Source organism: Gopherus evgoodei, chromosome 2 (assembly GCF_007399415.2).
Source record: "Gopherus evgoodei ecotype Sinaloan lineage chromosome 2, rGopEvg1_v1.p, whole genome shotgun sequence".
NCBI classification, from domain to species: domain Eukaryota; kingdom Metazoa; phylum Chordata; order Testudines; family Testudinidae; genus Gopherus; species Gopherus evgoodei.
The window spans coordinates 227,395,755-227,413,175 of record NC_044323.1 but is presented as its reverse complement, the minus strand read 5'-3'; the positions used below and the strand labels follow the sequence as shown (position 1 = coordinate 227,413,175).

Below are 17,421 nucleotides of genomic sequence, written 5' to 3'. Positions count from 1 at the left end.
AGTGAGCTAAAATGTGAATAATGGGGAAGACTAGCTTGGACTAACATAGGAAGCCAGCCAATAAAGTTCATATCTAAAAGCATTTGGAGAATAGTTTGATGTGTTTAATAAATTCATGTTATTGCAGCTTTAACTGTCTGTTAGGTGACCAATAACCCAAGAGAACTCAAATAGCAATCTTTGTGTAAGGAAGACTTGTCACTGAAAATTCTCTTTAGTATATTAGACACAAGCAGGTTTCTTTCTGTGTCAAGCATGTATGCCAAATTCTCCCCACCCCCCATCCCTGGTGAACAAACATACCAATTGTGGAAAATAAAGTGATCCAATTGGCATATGGAGTAAATGGAGCACTAGCTCAGTGATATGCCACTCCCTATTTACCTAAGTAAAATTCATTGCATACACTACACATACTTCTATATATAGTGTTGCACCACTGGGACCACTCCAGTTGTATGACCATTGGAGCAGCCTGTCCTAAACAGATAGCTAAGGGTTAATGTCTCTTTCACCTGAAGCACCTGACCAGAGGACCAATCAGGAAACCGGATTTTTTCAACTTTGGGTGGAGGGAAGTTTGTGTCTGAGTCTTTGTTTTCTGTCTGCCTGCTTTCTCTGAGCTTTGGAGAAGTAGTTTCTACTTTCTAGTCTTCTGTTTCTAAGTGTAAGGACCAAGAGATCAGATAGTAAGTTATATGGTTTCTTTTCTTTGGTATTTGCATGAATATAAGTGCTGGAGTGCTTTGATTTGTATTCTTTTTGAATAAGGCTGTTTATTCAATATTCTTTTAAGCAATCGACCCTGTATTTTGTCACCTTAATACAGAGAGACCATTTGTATGTATTTTTTCTTTCTTTTTATATAAAGCTTTCTTTTAAGACCTGTTGAAGTTTTCTTTACTGGGAAATTTCAGGAAAATTGAGTCTGTACTCACCAGGGAATTGGTGGGAGGAAGAAATCAGGGGGGGAGATCTGTGTGTGTTGGATCTGCTAGCCTGATTTTGCATTCCCTCTGGGTGAAGAGGAAAGTACTTTTGTTTCCAGGACTGGGAACAGAGAGGGGGAGTCACTCTGTGTAGTTTCACAGAGCTTGTGTCTGTGTATCTCTCCAGGAGCACCTGGAGGGGGGAAGGGAAAAAGGATTATTTCCCTTTGTTGTGAGACTCAAGGGATTTGGGTCTTGGGGTCCCCAGGGAAGGTTTTTCAGGGGGACCAGAGTGCCCCAAAACACTCTAATTTTTTGGGTGGTGGCAGCAAGTACCAGGTCCAAGCTGGTAACTAAGCTTGGAGGTTTTCATGCTAACCCCCATATTTTGGACGCTAAGGTCCAAATCTGGGACTAAAGTTATGACACAGCCCTATTAAAAAAAACAATTCTTCCCACAAACCTGCCAGAGAAATCTGTTTTTTCTTTTCCCACAGTGTCTCTATAAAGTACACTGGCCCTGGGTGCAGGACAAATTAAGGATTGATATCTTTCAACCTATTAGAGTTAGATATAGGAGTGTTATGTTGTGAACAGGGGTGATTGCTATCTTTCTAATGGAATTGGCTGCTCTTGTTTCTTGCACTTAGAGGACCTGAGACATCAAATCTTACAGTCATTAGTAAGTATACAGAAGCTTTCTAATGTAATTTTTAGAAGGTTCTCAAAGAAAATCAGTTGTAATTTCCCTCTTCCTTTGAGGCCTGTATAGTTGGATTCAAAGGCCAAAACATTAAAAAAAATGTGCCTAAAGTTAAGCTTCTAATCCACATTTAGTCACATAAGTGGCATGATTGTCAAAACTTCAGTGGGAGCAGCTGGCTGTTTGGTACTTTTGAAAATCAGGCCACTTCTTTAGCTGCTCAAATAACAATTTAGGAGCCTAACTTTAGGCATTTATCTTTGAAAATTTGGCCACAGTACTTTAAACAGCCAGAAGGAGGGGCACAAAATATAGTTCTAACAAAATCTATATGAAATTCTCCAAACCATTTTTTAATGCTCTTTCTTCTAGTAAAGTAACATATGCACAGATTACACAGTTATGTGTTATAAACAGAGCTGGACAAAATTCAGAATTTCCATTTCACAGGGATTTCTGACATTTAAAAAAAATGCAAAGAGTCCTGTGGCGCCTTATAAACTAACAGACGTATTGGAGCATGAACTTTCGTGGGTGAATACCCATTTCGTCGGATGCATGCATGGGTATTCATGCATCCAACGAAGTAGGTATTCACCCACGAAAGCTCATGCTCCAATACGTCTGTTAGTCTATAAGGCGCCACAGGATTCTTTGCTGCTTTTACAGATCCAGACTAACACGGCTACCCCTCTGATACTTAAAAAAAAAAATGGTTACAATTGGAAACCTAGAGATGTCATAATTTCCTACCCAAAGGAACTTCAAATAATTTGTTTAGAAAAAAAACCAAACCATTTTCATTTGATTTTTTCAAAATGAAATGAAGCTGCTGGGTGCCCTGACTACTGGGGACTCCCCATTCTGCTTCTAAGGAGTCAGAGGCAGTCCAGGGAGTCTTCCATTGTGGAGCAGGAAGCCTGGAATCCATGAGAGCCTTGGCTCCATCTGCCATCGGCTGACTTGGGCTTGTGGGAGAGATGGGGTTGTAAAATTGCAGTGTAGACATTTGGGCTCAGGCTCTCTGGGATCATCTCCCCCTTGTGGGGGTCCCGGAGCTCAGGCGCCAGCTGAGCATGAAGGTCTACACTGCAATTTTACAACACTGTAGCCTGAGCCCAATGAGCCCAAGTCCGCTAACATGAGCCAGCCAATGTGTGCCAGCTGCAAGTGTTAAATTGAAGTGTAGACATATTCTGAAAGTCCCTGCTAAAGCTGGGGCTCTAAGGACTTTGAGGCTCCTGACGCTGTAGCAGAAAGTCTGGAAGCCCAGGGTTCCTCCCAAACCCAAGGCAGTTCACATGGCATGGCTGCCCTGGAGCTATGGACCCTGGAAGCATGTGCTCCCTGGCAGCCCACCAGGCAAACCAGCAGGAAATTAGGCAGGTTTTCATTGGAGCCCTATCTTTGTTTGGCAAAAGTTCATTGAAACTGTAGTGTTTCTGCAAAACATTTTGATTTTAACAAATCAGCATCTTATGATGAAAACCTGACCAGCTCTAGTTATAACTGGCTAGTATATATTGACATCCATTTGGAATGCCTTCCACAATTCACTCTTGGCTTTGCCAGTCTTAAGTATCATGACCATCCAAAACTCACGCTGATAAACCTTTGTACTCTGAGCTGACCTTGTGGTCTCCTCAATTGGGCTTAACACAAGCAGGCAGAATCCCCAGAATAGTGACAGTCACAATTTCAGTAAAAACAGAACCATCTCTATTTATTACTGAAGGAGAGTACAGACATATCTCCACTTCAGCTTCAGCCCCAGGTGGTGGGGTTTGGACTAGGGCTTTAGCCCGGGTGGCAGAGCTTGGGCTTGGACTTCAATAAATTTGTGAAAAGAACAGGAGTACTTGTGGCACCTTAGAGACTAACAAATTTATTTCAGCATAAGCTTTCGTGGGCTACAGCTCAGTTCTTCGGATGACTAGAATGAAACACACAGACAGAAGATATTTATACATACAGAGAACATGAAAAGGTGGAAGTACACATACCAACTGTCTGTGTGTTCCATTCCATGCATCCAAAGAAGTGAGCTGTAGCTCACGAAAGCTTATGCTGAAATAAATGTGTTAGTCTCTAAGGTGCCACAAGTACTCCTAAAAGCAGCAAAGAGTCTGTGGCACCTTATAGACTAACAGACGTTTTGGAGCATGAGCTTTCATGGGTGAATACCCACTTCGTCAGATGCATGTATTCACCCACTAAAGCTCATGCTCCAAAATGTCTGTTAGTCTATAAGGTGCCACAGGACTCTTTGCTGCTTTTACAGATCCAGACTAACATGGCTACCCCTCTGATACTTGACAAGTACTCCTGTTCTTTTTGCAGATACAGACTAACACAGCTGCTACTCTGAAACCTGTCAATAAATTTGTGATTTATTGTTATTGCCTGCATACTGTCCATGACTTTTAATAAAATACCTGTGCTAAAATCATAACTTATTCATCACATATGCTCTCTCTCGCTCACGCACGCACATTGCTCTACACATGAGTGTGTGGTGATAGCAGTTTATTGCCATGAGTGGGAGATAACATTTAGATACACACAAAGGAGACATGCAGATCATCCCAAACTAAAGTGCTCTGACACATTTACTCCACCATTTATTATCTTTGTCCATGTCACACAATTTACTGAAAATCTGCATTAGATGGTTTTAGGGAAATTTTACAATTGTCATTTGCACTATTTTGTCTTTCTCTGCCTGTAAAGCAAGGCTGTTTCATTGCAACGGTGCTTGACCTTTACAGTGCTGAGGAGGGCATGGCAAGCTGCCCAGAGCCCAAGTGCTACACCTCATGTCCACATAAATGTACATAAAACTCCACAGGATGTTTTTTTATTTATTGAGTACTGTAAATGTACTCAGTGTTATACACAGCAAATAGAACTATTGGTTTGAGGAGTGCAAGGGAAGGAGAATCAATCGAAAGAATAGCACTGAGCCTCCAACCTCAACTTCTGGCTGCCCAGCTTTGTACATGAGGTGATGCAAGGGGAAGTGGCCTGTGCCTTTAAAGAAGGAAGCTCTGAACTTTATGCCCATTGCTCCACTGTTCCAAGTGCCCAAGTTGTACAGCATAGTGACAACTGTGAAGATTTACAAGACTACAGATTTGTTACCCTGTGTGAAGAGAGTTTTGAATGACAGATGCTCAAGGATAAGCTTGAAGTAGGGAAGTATGTGATGAACTAGCTGGTATGTACAGTATGCATGTCCCTTCCTTCTACTGGATAAAATCAAGACCTTTCAGCTATATGCCATATCCTGATAACAGTTAACTGAAATACCCCTTCAGCTCAAATATGAATGGCCTGTGTGGTTGGAGCAAGAGAACATGAGTTTTACACCACTTGCCACTCTGGAGTTCTGAAGGGTTGCCAGCTGTGTAGTTCCTAGTACTGCTGGCTGAAATGTTTTTTAGTGGAACAGCTTTCCATCAGAAAATGAAGTTTCATTTAAATGTTTACATGGGAACATGTCCATTCCAACAAAATTTCCCAATGAAAACATTTCAGAATGATTCAAAAATCAGTCAATTTTGGCGTAGTGTATCAGTCTTGTCATGTGTTGCCCTGTGGGTTCTTTCATTGAATGAATGCACATTGTTTCAGATGAGACACAGGAAGTGACAGTGTGAATGGCAGCTCTCTATTACTGGCTAGCCTCAGTCTTTTGGGATCAAGTTTGTGTGATGGAAACTGCATTCTGACGCTGCTCCTGCTGCTACAAGCAATGCTGGACAATCCCTCTCACAGCTCCGCTTCTCCCTCTGCGCCCACAGGCCCCGAGAGTTGTGTTAGAGAAACTGGCAGACCACAGTGCTAGGCTGCTCAGAGGCAGCATTCTTCTATGGAGCAGTTCAGGGTTGGAAAAAGAAAGACCAGCAGTCAAGGTTTGGGATGGCTCAATCAAGAAGCTCTTATGGAAGCTTTGCACCATGAATGCCAGGAAGAGAAGGGAACCAGATTGTCAGAAAAAGAAGTCAACAGAATTCACTTTTCTCCAAGGCAGACCGGCTCCTCTGGAAAGCAGTACTACCCGTGGGCACAAAAGAATGCCAGGATGCAGGAGATGATGATAGAAGTGATGATGAAAAGGAGGAACTTAGCACAGCTTCAGTTACTCCAGCAGCACAGGAGGTTGCTTCTATTATAGACGGCCTAGAGACCGTCAGTTTCCTCTAAAACCTTGCCTCAAAACTTCAGCCCTGGAAAGGATGTGATTGGTGCAGGCAGTCACAGCTCCCAGGTGCAGGGAAGAGGCACTGTCTCCATCTCTGCTGGACATGGCTCTGGTGAGAACACTGGGGCAGGGGGAGGCAGTACTCCCACACTGCATTTCTCTCAACAGCAACTGTCACCAGCTACTATCCCCCAGCCCCTTTCCTCAAAGTGCATTCAACAGGCAACTAGCCAGCTCTGACAGCATTTCAAAGTTCATGCTGGGGTAAGAGCACTGCCATTTGTCATAGGGTCAGTCTGGGCCATGACCCCAAAAGACTGGGGTATTCTGAAACATATGGAACACAGTCACGGGGCTACCCTGCAGCAGCAACAGATTAGCTCAAGAGAAAAGCAACCAGGAAGTGGGTCTACTATAGAGCAGAGGCTGACACCACTAATGCTTTCCATTATATCGTCAGCTAGGTCCACCAGCATCACTCAGACCACAGCGGAGTGTGTTTAGAATGGGGCCAAAATACGATCTCAAGCATCCTAGAATTGTGTTGCTGACCACAGCATGTGTGAGAAGGGTGGCTGTGGCCAGGCTTCCCTTCATCTTTGTGGAGGGTGAACTTCTCAGAGGTTTTACAGCTGCGGCTGCCCCCCAGCTGCCACACACCTAGTGGCTCCTATTTTGCTAATAAGGCAGTGCCAGATGTGTGTGTGTGTGCTGTTGTAAAGTTGTCAAAAGAAAACATTTCAATGTTTCCAAAACAAAACATTTCAGCCTATTTTATTTCTCAAAAAGTATCGAGGTTGATTTTTTCATCCTAAATTGGGACAAAACAAGATTTTGAAATCAGGATGGAAATAGTTGCTAGAGCAAACAAATCCATGACCATTTATCTCTAGAGGATATTTATACACACAAACATCATATTTTATATCTCAATCACATCCTCTGTGCTGTTATGTCATTACTCAGATCACAGGGTACTAAAATGTAAGGAAAATACTACTCTCTGGTACAAGTTTATGTTATCATACCTGCATACTTTTTGTTGTAATCTCTACTCAGACCCTATGCCACGAGCACTCCCAGCTATCTCTGTGACACCACTGATTTCCTGAGGAAACTACAATGCATTGGTGACCTTCCAGAAAACACCATCCTAGCCACCATGGATGTAGAGGCTCTCTACACGAACATCCCACACACAGATGGAATACAAGCTGTCAGGAACAGTATCCCTGATGATGCCACAGCACAACTGACTGCTGAGCTCTGTGCCTTTATCCTCACACACAACTATTTCAAATTTGATGATAATATATATCTCCAGATCAGTGGCACCGCTATGGGCACCCACATGGCCTCACAATATGGCAATTTTTTTATGGCCGACCTGGAACAATGCTTCCTCAGCTCTCGTCCACTCACGCCCCTTCTCTACCTACGCTACATTGATGACATCGTCATCATCTGGATCCATGGGAAGAAGACTCTGGAAAAATTCCACCATGATTTCAACAGCTTCTACCCCACCATCAACCTCAGCCTGGACCAATCTATACGGGAGGTCCACTTCCTAGACACCACGGTGCAAATAAGTGATGGTCACATTACCACCACCCTACACTGAAAACCTACCGACTGCTATGCCTACCTTCATGCCTCCAGCTTCCATCCGGAGCACATCACACGATCCATTGTCTACAGCCAGGCACTGAGGTACAACCGCATCTGCTCTAACCCCTCAGACAGAGACCAACACCTACAAAATCTCCACCAAGCATTCTCAAAACTACAATACGCGCACGAGGAAATAAGGAAACAGATCAACAGAGCCAGATGTGTACCCAGAAGCCTCCTACTGCATGACAAACCCAAGAAAGAAACCAACAGGACTCCACTGGCCATCACATACAGTCCCCAGCTAAAACCTCTCCAACGCATCATCAGGGATCTACAACCCATCCTGGACAATGATCCCACACTTTCACAGGCCTTGGGTGGCAGGCCAGTCCTCGCCCACAGGCAACCTGCCAATCTGAAACATATTCTCACCAGTAACTGCACACCGCACCATAGTAACTCTAGCTCAGGAACCAATCCATGCAACAAACCTCGATGCCAACTCTGCCCACATATCTACACCAGCGACACCATCACAGGACCTAACCAGATCAGCCACACCATCACCAGTTCATTCACCTGCACGTCCACCAGTGTAATATACACCATCATATGCCAGCAATGCCCCTCTGCTGTGTACATCGGCCAAACTGGACAGTCGCTATGGAAAAGGATAAACGGACACAAATCAGATATTAGGAATGGCATATACAAAAACTTGTCGGAGAACACTTCAACCTCCCTGGCCACACTATTGCAGACCTTAAGGTAGCCATCCTGCAGCAAAAAAACTTCAGGACCAGACTTCAAAGAGAAACTGCTGACCTTCAGTTCATCTGCAAATTTGACACCATCAGCTCAGGATTAAACAAAGACTGTGAATGGCTTGCCAACTACAAAACCAGTTTCTCCTCTCTTGGTTTTCACACCTCAACTGCTAGAACAGGGCCTCATCCTCTCTGATTGAACTATCCTCATTATCTCTAGCTTGGCTGCATATATATACCTGCCCCTGGAAATTTCCACTACATGCATCTGACGAAGTGGATATTCACCCATGAAAGCTCATGCTCCAAAATGTCTGTTAGTCTATAAGGTGCCACAGGATTCTTTGCTGATTTTGTTGTAATAGTCACTGTGGCACACAATTCTTACTTCAAATTCATGGCTCACTTTTCAGCTCAAAACCCTAGTGACCCCAAATAAGTGCTAATGTTATGTGATCCAGAAATTGCATCCTCTTGGCATTTGAAATTGATGATCATTTTTGTGCGTAAAGATTCAGAGTTAGTGTTTGTGCAGACCTTGTTGTCTGCAATTTTGTGTGCTCTTTTTCTTGCTCTCTCTCTCTCTCTCTCTCGGCTACTTTGTTCCAAATTTTTCACTTTACAAAGAACACTTTATCAATAAAAAAGAAAATGTGTGGTAGAATCTGAGTATGAGGAAGCACCATCTTAAAAGACAAAAAGAATCAATAATCTGTATCTCATAACAGTATCACTACAAAACAGATAAATTATACTCATGCTAATTATAATGCCTTGCACTTGCCTACTTAACACACTGTACTTTAAAAATAACCCATACCTCAAGTCTGTAACCTGAGTTTAATGCCTTATTTTTGTAGCTTGGAACAGGGCTGCCGAGAGGATTCAGGGGGCCTAGGGTCTTCGGCGGCGGGGAATTGCCACCGAAGACCCGGCACTTTGGCGGTGGGTCCCGGGGCGGAAGGACCTCCCGCTGCCGAATTGCAGCCAAAGACTCAGAGCGGAAGAAGCTTTGGGGGCCTGGAGAGCAGGACCCCACTCTAAGAGCCCCGAAAAACTCTCGTTGGGGCCCCTGTAGGGCTTAGAGCAAATTGCCCCACTGTCCCCCCCTCCCCCACCAGGCAGCCCTGGTTTGGAAAAAAAGTAACAACAGCTGTATAAAATATTCAACAGCTTTTCTTGTGGTCATTAATGTCTTGATTGTAAAAATACCCTGTTTATGTGCCAAAGAATTTCCAGTGTCATTCACTTCCTACCACAAATTTGTAGTTCATGGCCAAGATGTACCCTGAGGAACTGAGAGGAAGGGTTTGACACTCTATCCATCTTCAGGATAATTAGATCCCTTAGGGACAAAGGACAAATTGAGTAATAACAAAACACAAGCATCAATCTTCTAAAGAAAAACAACTGTATGTATTGACCCATTAGAAACCTGTAAAATAGGAAACAAAATCACTGAACAGTTAGCCAAAGAGCAATCCATACTGGTGATGCTTGGGAATTTAAAAAAAAATAAACCTAGCTCTCATAGGGCACTGCTGTGAGAAATTATGCTTTACTTATGCAGCTCTACAGTAAGTCGGTCAGCTTACAGCACAATGTGTTATCTTTAACTTATTTCCTTAATAAGTAAAGAGAACAGAGGAAGGATTTTCACAGCTGGCAGTATATTAGCACTGCATCAGTTTTTGTCAAGGGAATACAGTTTTTAAGGTTGTTTTAAGTCTTGTTTAATTTTCTTAGTGTATTAAATGGGGTCTTTTCCCCTAGGAGGATGGGAGAAAAGGGTCAGATGGGAGATCAGAATCTGTTGCCAGCCCACACTTAGTTATGTATCAGACACCAGAAGGGGTCTCACCATAAAATTCACACAGCTCGCTGATTGCAGGTCTCAGGAACCTTCTTTGCTAAACTGAAGCATTTCAGATATTTTAAGTAAAAAGCATTTACAGAGTATTTCACAGGTTGAATGTCTCCCCACTAGTCACATTTCTCACAGACATCTATCATTGCACCAAAATGAAGGCAAGGATCCCTATATATTAAGGATTTATGAAGATACCCAATTTACAGCTAAGGGTATGATATTCTGGCTATATGTCTCTAACTAAATTTCTCTCACAGACCTTTTTTCTAGAGAGCCAAAGCACAATCAGTTAACAATGTACTTATTAAAGTGACAGTGCATTCTTCTAAGTGTAAATAGCTTTTTTTTTTTTAAAGTGATATCACCCCATGCCAAGCATTCAAAGCTATCTGAAGTGCTTAGGCAGCAATTAAACAATAGATCACAACCTATTGACTGCCCTTACCCCATCTATCCTCAAAAGATGTATGCGAAGAGGTTCCCAATTTCTCGACAGACAACAACTCAAGAGCTATTTTTACTGTCTTGTATAGGGGCAAGCACAGAAGTGGTTCTTAAAAATAAATAGTAATAATAATGTACATCTGTGACAGTCTGTACCCATGTTCACCCCTTTTACTGGACTGTGATACATTTTGTATAAAGTGGGCCATGTGAGATGATATTTGAAGACTAATAATTTGCTGACCATTACTCTCCAGGTAAAATTTGTTTGGTGACATTGTATGCAAAGTTGGAATATTCTACTGTATTGCATTACTAAAATGTGTTCCAGTTCTGGGGAGTGGCCACTCTCTGGCAAGAAGGAGGATGTGGGTGAAAAAATCTATATCGTGACAAAGAAACAGCTCAGGGTTCCCATCCACACAGACATTTTGTCTCCTGAACCTCAGCTGGAGATGTTTCTTTAAGAAGAGAAAGAACTGTAAGAAGAGAGAGCAGACACCCCAAATTATTCATCCCTCTCTCTGACCATGGCATCTACAACACCTGAAGAACAAAGGAAGCAACATTGGACTGAAGAAAGGGATCCTGACTGAATGTAGTTCAGCCAGCAAGATTGCTGTAATTTATGGTGAGAGAGCCCTTGGCTTTGAATTCACTTTAGTTTGCTAAGTCAGGCATTAGCTGCCTTACTTTTATTTTTCTTGTAACCAATTCTGACATTTAATGCCTCATTACTTATATTCACTTTAAAGCTGTCCTTCTGTAGTTTGATAAAATAAGTTTACCTAAACCAGTGTATTTGAACTGAAATGTTTGGGAAACTCTTCCTGAGATAACAGGATTTGTGCATATCATTTTCTAAAACAACAGACTTAATATGAGCTTGTATTGCCTAGGAGAGAGCTGGGCAGTACAAGACGTACATTTCTGGGGAAACTCTGGAACGGGGAGTTTGCTGGTATCACTCTACAGTGTAATTCAAGAGTGGCTGGCTGCAGCACTCATACACTGTAACTGAGAATAATTTATATGCTGGAAGCTGTGTATGAGCAGACCAGGATTGGTTGCTCTCGCAATTAAGCAATGTAAAAGGTACCCTAGGTTAGATAGCTGAGTGACACAGATGTTCATCAGTCCAGGCTGTATCTGGGTATGTCATAATATCCTGCCTTCCTTCCCCATGTAGTCTGTGTTCACAGGATCCCAAGGTGCCCTCTCCTGGCACAATCTTATGTATTAATGCAACAATAAGGCACAACAATGCTACAGTAAGAAAGGAAAGGTAAGGAGTGGGCAAAACGAGTATTAAATAAGCATTGTAGAAATGGGTATTTTCATGGCTAACAGGCCTGTATCACAGTACTGCCAAACCATAGAAAAGGTCTGCATCAAGGATGCATGTTTGTATTTACTATTTTAAAGTAATAAAAAGACCTGCTGCACAAAATCAAACCTAAGTAAGATCTAAGCATAAAGCGTCAAGGACTTGGTCTATATGCAAAACCCCTCAGTCACACATACTACTTCAGGTACACCTGGCTGAGAACTGATGGCCAAACATTTCATAAAACATTGACATCTCCTTTCCAAAATCATTGCTCTCAGCTATGCCATTTTCTGCTCAGCATAATTGCTAGATGAACCTAATCACTGGATTTTTTAAAAAAAAGTTTAAACATGCCCAGGAATAAAGAGAGGAAAAATAGTGCTGGTTGTATTCCCTCAAGTGAATAATCATGAGGGCATCTTTCTATTTATGGTTGAAAATTTCCAAGGAAAAACTACTTTAGCACAGGGTGCTGGTAAATACTGTCTTGAACTTGGTTTATATTGGGCAAAATAATTGCTTCAGGGCCTAGCAAGTTCAGCAAACACAGAACGAATCTTTTCAAACTTTGGATACATGCACTCAAAACTTAGGAGTAGGCTTGGTTTAGCCACTACATCAAAGTTGGTCCTCTCTACAGAATGCTGTGTGACCAAATAGACCTGGACTGGTAACCTGTAACCCTGCATGTTTTTGACTGCTTAATGCTTCAAGCCTACAACTCTGCATTACTGTTGTTTTCATATAATCAAATGTTTTTGACCTGTTTATATAATATTGAAAACTGAAGTATGAGTCATGACATGTATAACTTTGTTGAGAAAATACTGAACCAAAACCTATAGACATTCTGATGTTTACTATTATAATTACATATATTAGTATTATGCCCACTGCAGTTTCATTTTGTATTTGTACAACCCTGAATTAATCTGCAAATCTACTGTCTTATGCAACCACAATTTATATATGTACCTAAACTAAGTATAACATGGTGTGCATTAACAAAACTGTTTAGAAAATGCCTTAAACTAGGACTAACTAGTTTCTCCTGGGGTGGTGAAAGCCATAATTTTACCTCGTAAAACCATCCCTGGTAAATACTATGCCATCCCTGTTTCTATTACAAGGGTGTAGATTGGGCAAAACAGAATAGTAACTACCACTAACCAGGAGTGACAAGAACTGTTGAAGAAAATAGTGTGTTTTTGACACAGTCATTGCTAAAGCAGTCATAGAAGTCAGTAGAGACCTCATTCTTATGAGGTGAGAACAAAATACACAGTGGCTGGAAAGAACAGAGCATGCATGTCCATAAATGGCATCCTCCTAAATGATGAGATTACCTGAAATGACCCCTTACCTTGGAGAGCCTGTAGAGTATGAGTCTGTACAACAATACAGAGCTGCAGAACCAGCTGCGGTGCACTTTCCAGAAACGTGGCTAGCAAGTGCAGCATACTCACATCTGCATACTCATACACCATTTTCCAATAAAACCGCCATCTGTCGTTCTCTCCACTCTGTCGACTGCGGATACCTAAGTATATTGTGTGGAAATACCTAAAAATAAGAGAGAGATTAAGAAGACACTGCAGAATATTTTACAAGCACCATTTTTACTCTAAACTAACCCACCCTGTGCCAACATGCTCCAGGATAATTTATGGAGGGAACTATATTCAGAAGGGACACAATATTCTAGTTCATAATATTTTGTTCAGTGGAAAACAAAACAAAAATTATCTTAAAAAAGCCATTTTTGAAAGCTTAGCACCTTTGTTTTATGTGTTAAATGCATTCTATTACTTTCAAAGATAAGGTATTTGAGGCTGAAACAGAAAAACTGAGCTCCTCTATGGCCTTCTGCAAAACCCATTGAAGGAAATGGAAAGACCTACTAACTTTGGTGAGCTTTGGCTCAGGTACAAATGCCCTAAACCTGCAACAGGACTGGAGGCAGGTGCCAGGATGAGAACAGAACTCAGTGGGCAGCTGCTGCAGTATGTGCTAGGGGTGGGGCAATACAACACAGGAAGAAGTTCAGTGGCCAAGTGGTTTCTTTGTCAGCAAGGTCTTGCCCAGCTCCCTCTGTCTATCCCATCCCTCTCCTGCTCCATAATCATTCCATTTATTAGGACAGGAAAGCTTCCCCCCTTGCTGACTAAGCAACACCTGAGAGTGGGCACAGATGTTCTTCTCCTTACTCCTACCCCAATCTAACTCAGGCAGTTTTTGCTACAATGAAGCATCATCTTTATGCAGGTGCTGCTGACTTAATTTCTGCTGCTGCTGGTCCTGCCCCTGACAGACCAAACTATCCAAGCAGAAGGAGAGGTTGGGGGAAGGGAGGAAAGAGAAGGGAAGAAAAAAGTAAAGTTAATCAGTGGTCCCAGAGCAGTTGAGTTACAAGTTAATTTGTTTTCAAACTGACCTAAATTAGCAGTTTACTCACTATGACCCTCTTTGTTTCCAAATTGGAGAGTCAGTTAAACAGTGTTACTGCCTGAATGGAATTTTCTGATATGGATAACGGGTGCATCTGGCTACCCACAAAATCCATGTGTCCCACTGAAGGAGGAGGTATCTGAGTAGATATAAGGACTTTATCACATTCACTTTTAAGTGTTATGTATCACAAAATCCATCCAGCCAATCATGCTACTGTAATTAATAACTTAAATATTAATTAATTAATCATTTTAATTTGATGAGATAAAACAAACACTGCAACACCCCTCCCACTTTCCACTCCCCACCTCAAAAGCCCCCATAACAAAACTGAGTTAGCACAGTGAGACAGGGTCTTGATTTACAGGCAACATACAGCCTCACTTCACTCTCAGGCTCTAACTTCAACTGCATCTGACAGGATTTCTGAACTCTGTGACATAGAATATTCCAGGCATAGTCACCACGGTGTCAGTTCACATAGTAAAATCACCGCTGTCCTCTTCCCAGTGGCAGGGATGGGCAGTGAGTGGAGCTGCAGCCTGCACCCAGTCAGTGTACCCCAAACAATGGGGACATGGTCTAGAGAAATGTTGGTGTTAGCAGGGCTGAGTCTGCAGTACTGGATGCTCCTCAATGCATACCACAGTAGTGCGTGAGAAAAATGTAACTTAACATTGCCTAAGTCAGCTTTGGCCTTTGCCCACGTTGAGTGTTGCAGTGGAGGTGGGACAAAGCAGCAATTAGCTGCACAGGGATGGCGCAAAGCAACAATAAACTACATGGTGATTGGCTGGCAAAGAACACAATCCAGGAAGGAACAATGAGGTAACAGAAGGCATATGGCAACATCACAGTGATGATCAAGACAGCAACCTTGCCATCTCAGATGACTTAGAGAAGGCAACAAAACAACAAGAACTATGTGGGCATGAGCATGATGAGATAACTGGAGGCACAATGCAGTATTATGGTAAATGTTGGGCAGAGTGAGGAATGACATCAGTATAAGGCTCAGAAAAACAAGCAGTAAATGGCTTGATTCCTATATCTAGAAGCAAATTGTTCTGTTACCACAGCCAATCCACTGGCCGACAAGACACTCGGTCACAATGGACACAATGGCTCCTGGACCAGACTCCAGAACCCCGCAGCACAATACAGTCAGCTGTGTCTCTTGTACACCATATACTAAAAAAGTATAGCCACCGGTTTCTTCTGCTGTCCTCACCTCTCTCGAAGAAGCATACATAGGTGTATTGCACACCTATGCAAACACCATCTCCAGCATCCCTGTGGTAACATCACTCATTCTCACTTTTGGAATCGCTAATAGCAGCCATCAGCAACCTTCCTTTTACAGTAATGGTGCGCTCCTAGTGGCAATACCACTTGCTGTTCTACATTTGCCTTATGACCAGTGATTTATGAGCACTTAACAACATAATTCCTCTCCCTTTGCACTTTACTATGCAACATGGGGCAGTGAGGTAGGGGATTGGGTAGCCCACCTGTATTTAAACAAGAATCAGAAACAGAAAATCTAGGGGAGATCACTATTCCTTTCTTACAGATTAGAGGCCAAGTTTTTAAATGAGGCTTCAACTTGGACTGTCTTTTTGCACCAGTATCACTACTGGCCAAACTAATTACAGGCAGAAATAAGCATTTACACACACAACTACTATTCCTGATTTAGGGGTTCAATAAGGTAGTTAGACATCAGAAAATTATCCTTTGCAGTCACAATTATATCAGCAACTGATGTAATATTCCTGGATGTGGCTCTACATTATAGCTATATAATCCTTTTATTATTTGTCCTGCAGTAGCACCTGGAAGCTCCAGTCATAGACCAGAGCCCCACTGCGCCAAGCGCTGTACAAACATACAGTAAAAAAGACTGTCCTGGACCCAGTCATTTTGCTTCTGTTTGTTGTGTATGTCTATCCGGTTTGTCTGTGTATATGAATACCTCAAAGACATGGATCAGTGACTTTTAGTGGTTAGTAATTAAGCACCAGAAAAGGTTCACAGTTGAGTAAAGATATTCATAATATAAAATGGTTTTGGTCAACCCAGAAGAGCCTAGCTATATCCAGAGATATGAAAGCAGCATATATCATTTAATTATTAATTATCATTATAGCAGTAATTCATAGAGACCTGAACCAGGTTGGGAGACACATTGTCCTTTTCTCCAAATGGAAGTGGAACAAACAACAGGCTGGGGGCAGAGACAGAGGACAAGTAATAGCATATTTAGTGTAACAAGGTTACCAAATCCCATGATTTATCTGAAGTCTTGTGGTGTTCCATGATTTTCTTAAAGCCCCAGCTGCTAGCATCAAGTGATTATATGAGAATCTTGGATTTCATTACAGAAAACGTTCTAGCCCTCATACTTGTGGAGAAAAGCTTGAAAACATGAACTGACTATGACCTAAAGGCTCAGAAACCAAAAAGAACCTACATTTACTTTTTTTTAAATCAATTCGCATGATTTTTTAAGTCAAATGCATGATTTTTGGGCTTGACTCATGATTTATAAAATGGTAGGGGTTGGTAATATTGATATAAACAAGTGGCAAGATGAGGTAGCAGTAATCAAAAAGCTTGCCACCTGCATAATTATTAGATGGCATCATATATATATGGCATAATTTTCTTTTTATCCTCTAAGGCAACAGAAAATGTTCTTATCCCAACAAAGCACTGGAAGAGTCTTAATTTATTTTGGTTCACCATTATGCAGCACAACAAACTGATCACTGATTAAATGTGACCCTGAAGGACTTATGTTTGGGGCAAGACATTGGCCTGCATCATGGTTCCCTCATACTAAATATGGGACAGAGGAGAACTCAAAAACAAGTAGGAAAGTTGGATAGTCCTTGCATTGATCCCCAAAAAATGTTAAAGGAGAAAGAAACCGAGACCAAGAAGACCTGTGCATCTGATGATCTAGAAAGGTATATTTATGGGCTGAGGAAATTGTGGCTTTCTCTCTGATATGAATACTGCTCTCCAGCGCTGTCCCCCATGGTCAAGAGCCCTGGACTTATTTGCCACATCATTAAAGTTTCTGCCCCTCAGCATAACTCAC

At 42.0% G+C, this 17,421-nt stretch overlaps 1 protein-coding gene across 3 annotated transcripts in view; it reads right to left on the bottom strand.

The window, feature by feature from the left end:
* XKR4 (XK related 4) overlaps nucleotides 1-17,421 on the bottom strand; it is a 393,035-nt gene that overhangs the window by 155,274 nt on the left and 220,340 nt on the right. For all 3 annotated transcript variants that reach the window (XR_003999125.1, XR_003999126.1, XM_030553103.1), the window contains exon 2: nucleotides 13,228-13,427. Coding sequence is in view for 1 of the 3 variants with exons in the window: in XM_030553103.1 (XP_030408963.1) it covers nucleotides 13,228-13,427 (200 nt within the window). In the remaining 2 variants the exon portion in view is untranslated. The remainder of the gene's footprint in view (nucleotides 1-13,227; nucleotides 13,428-17,421) is intronic.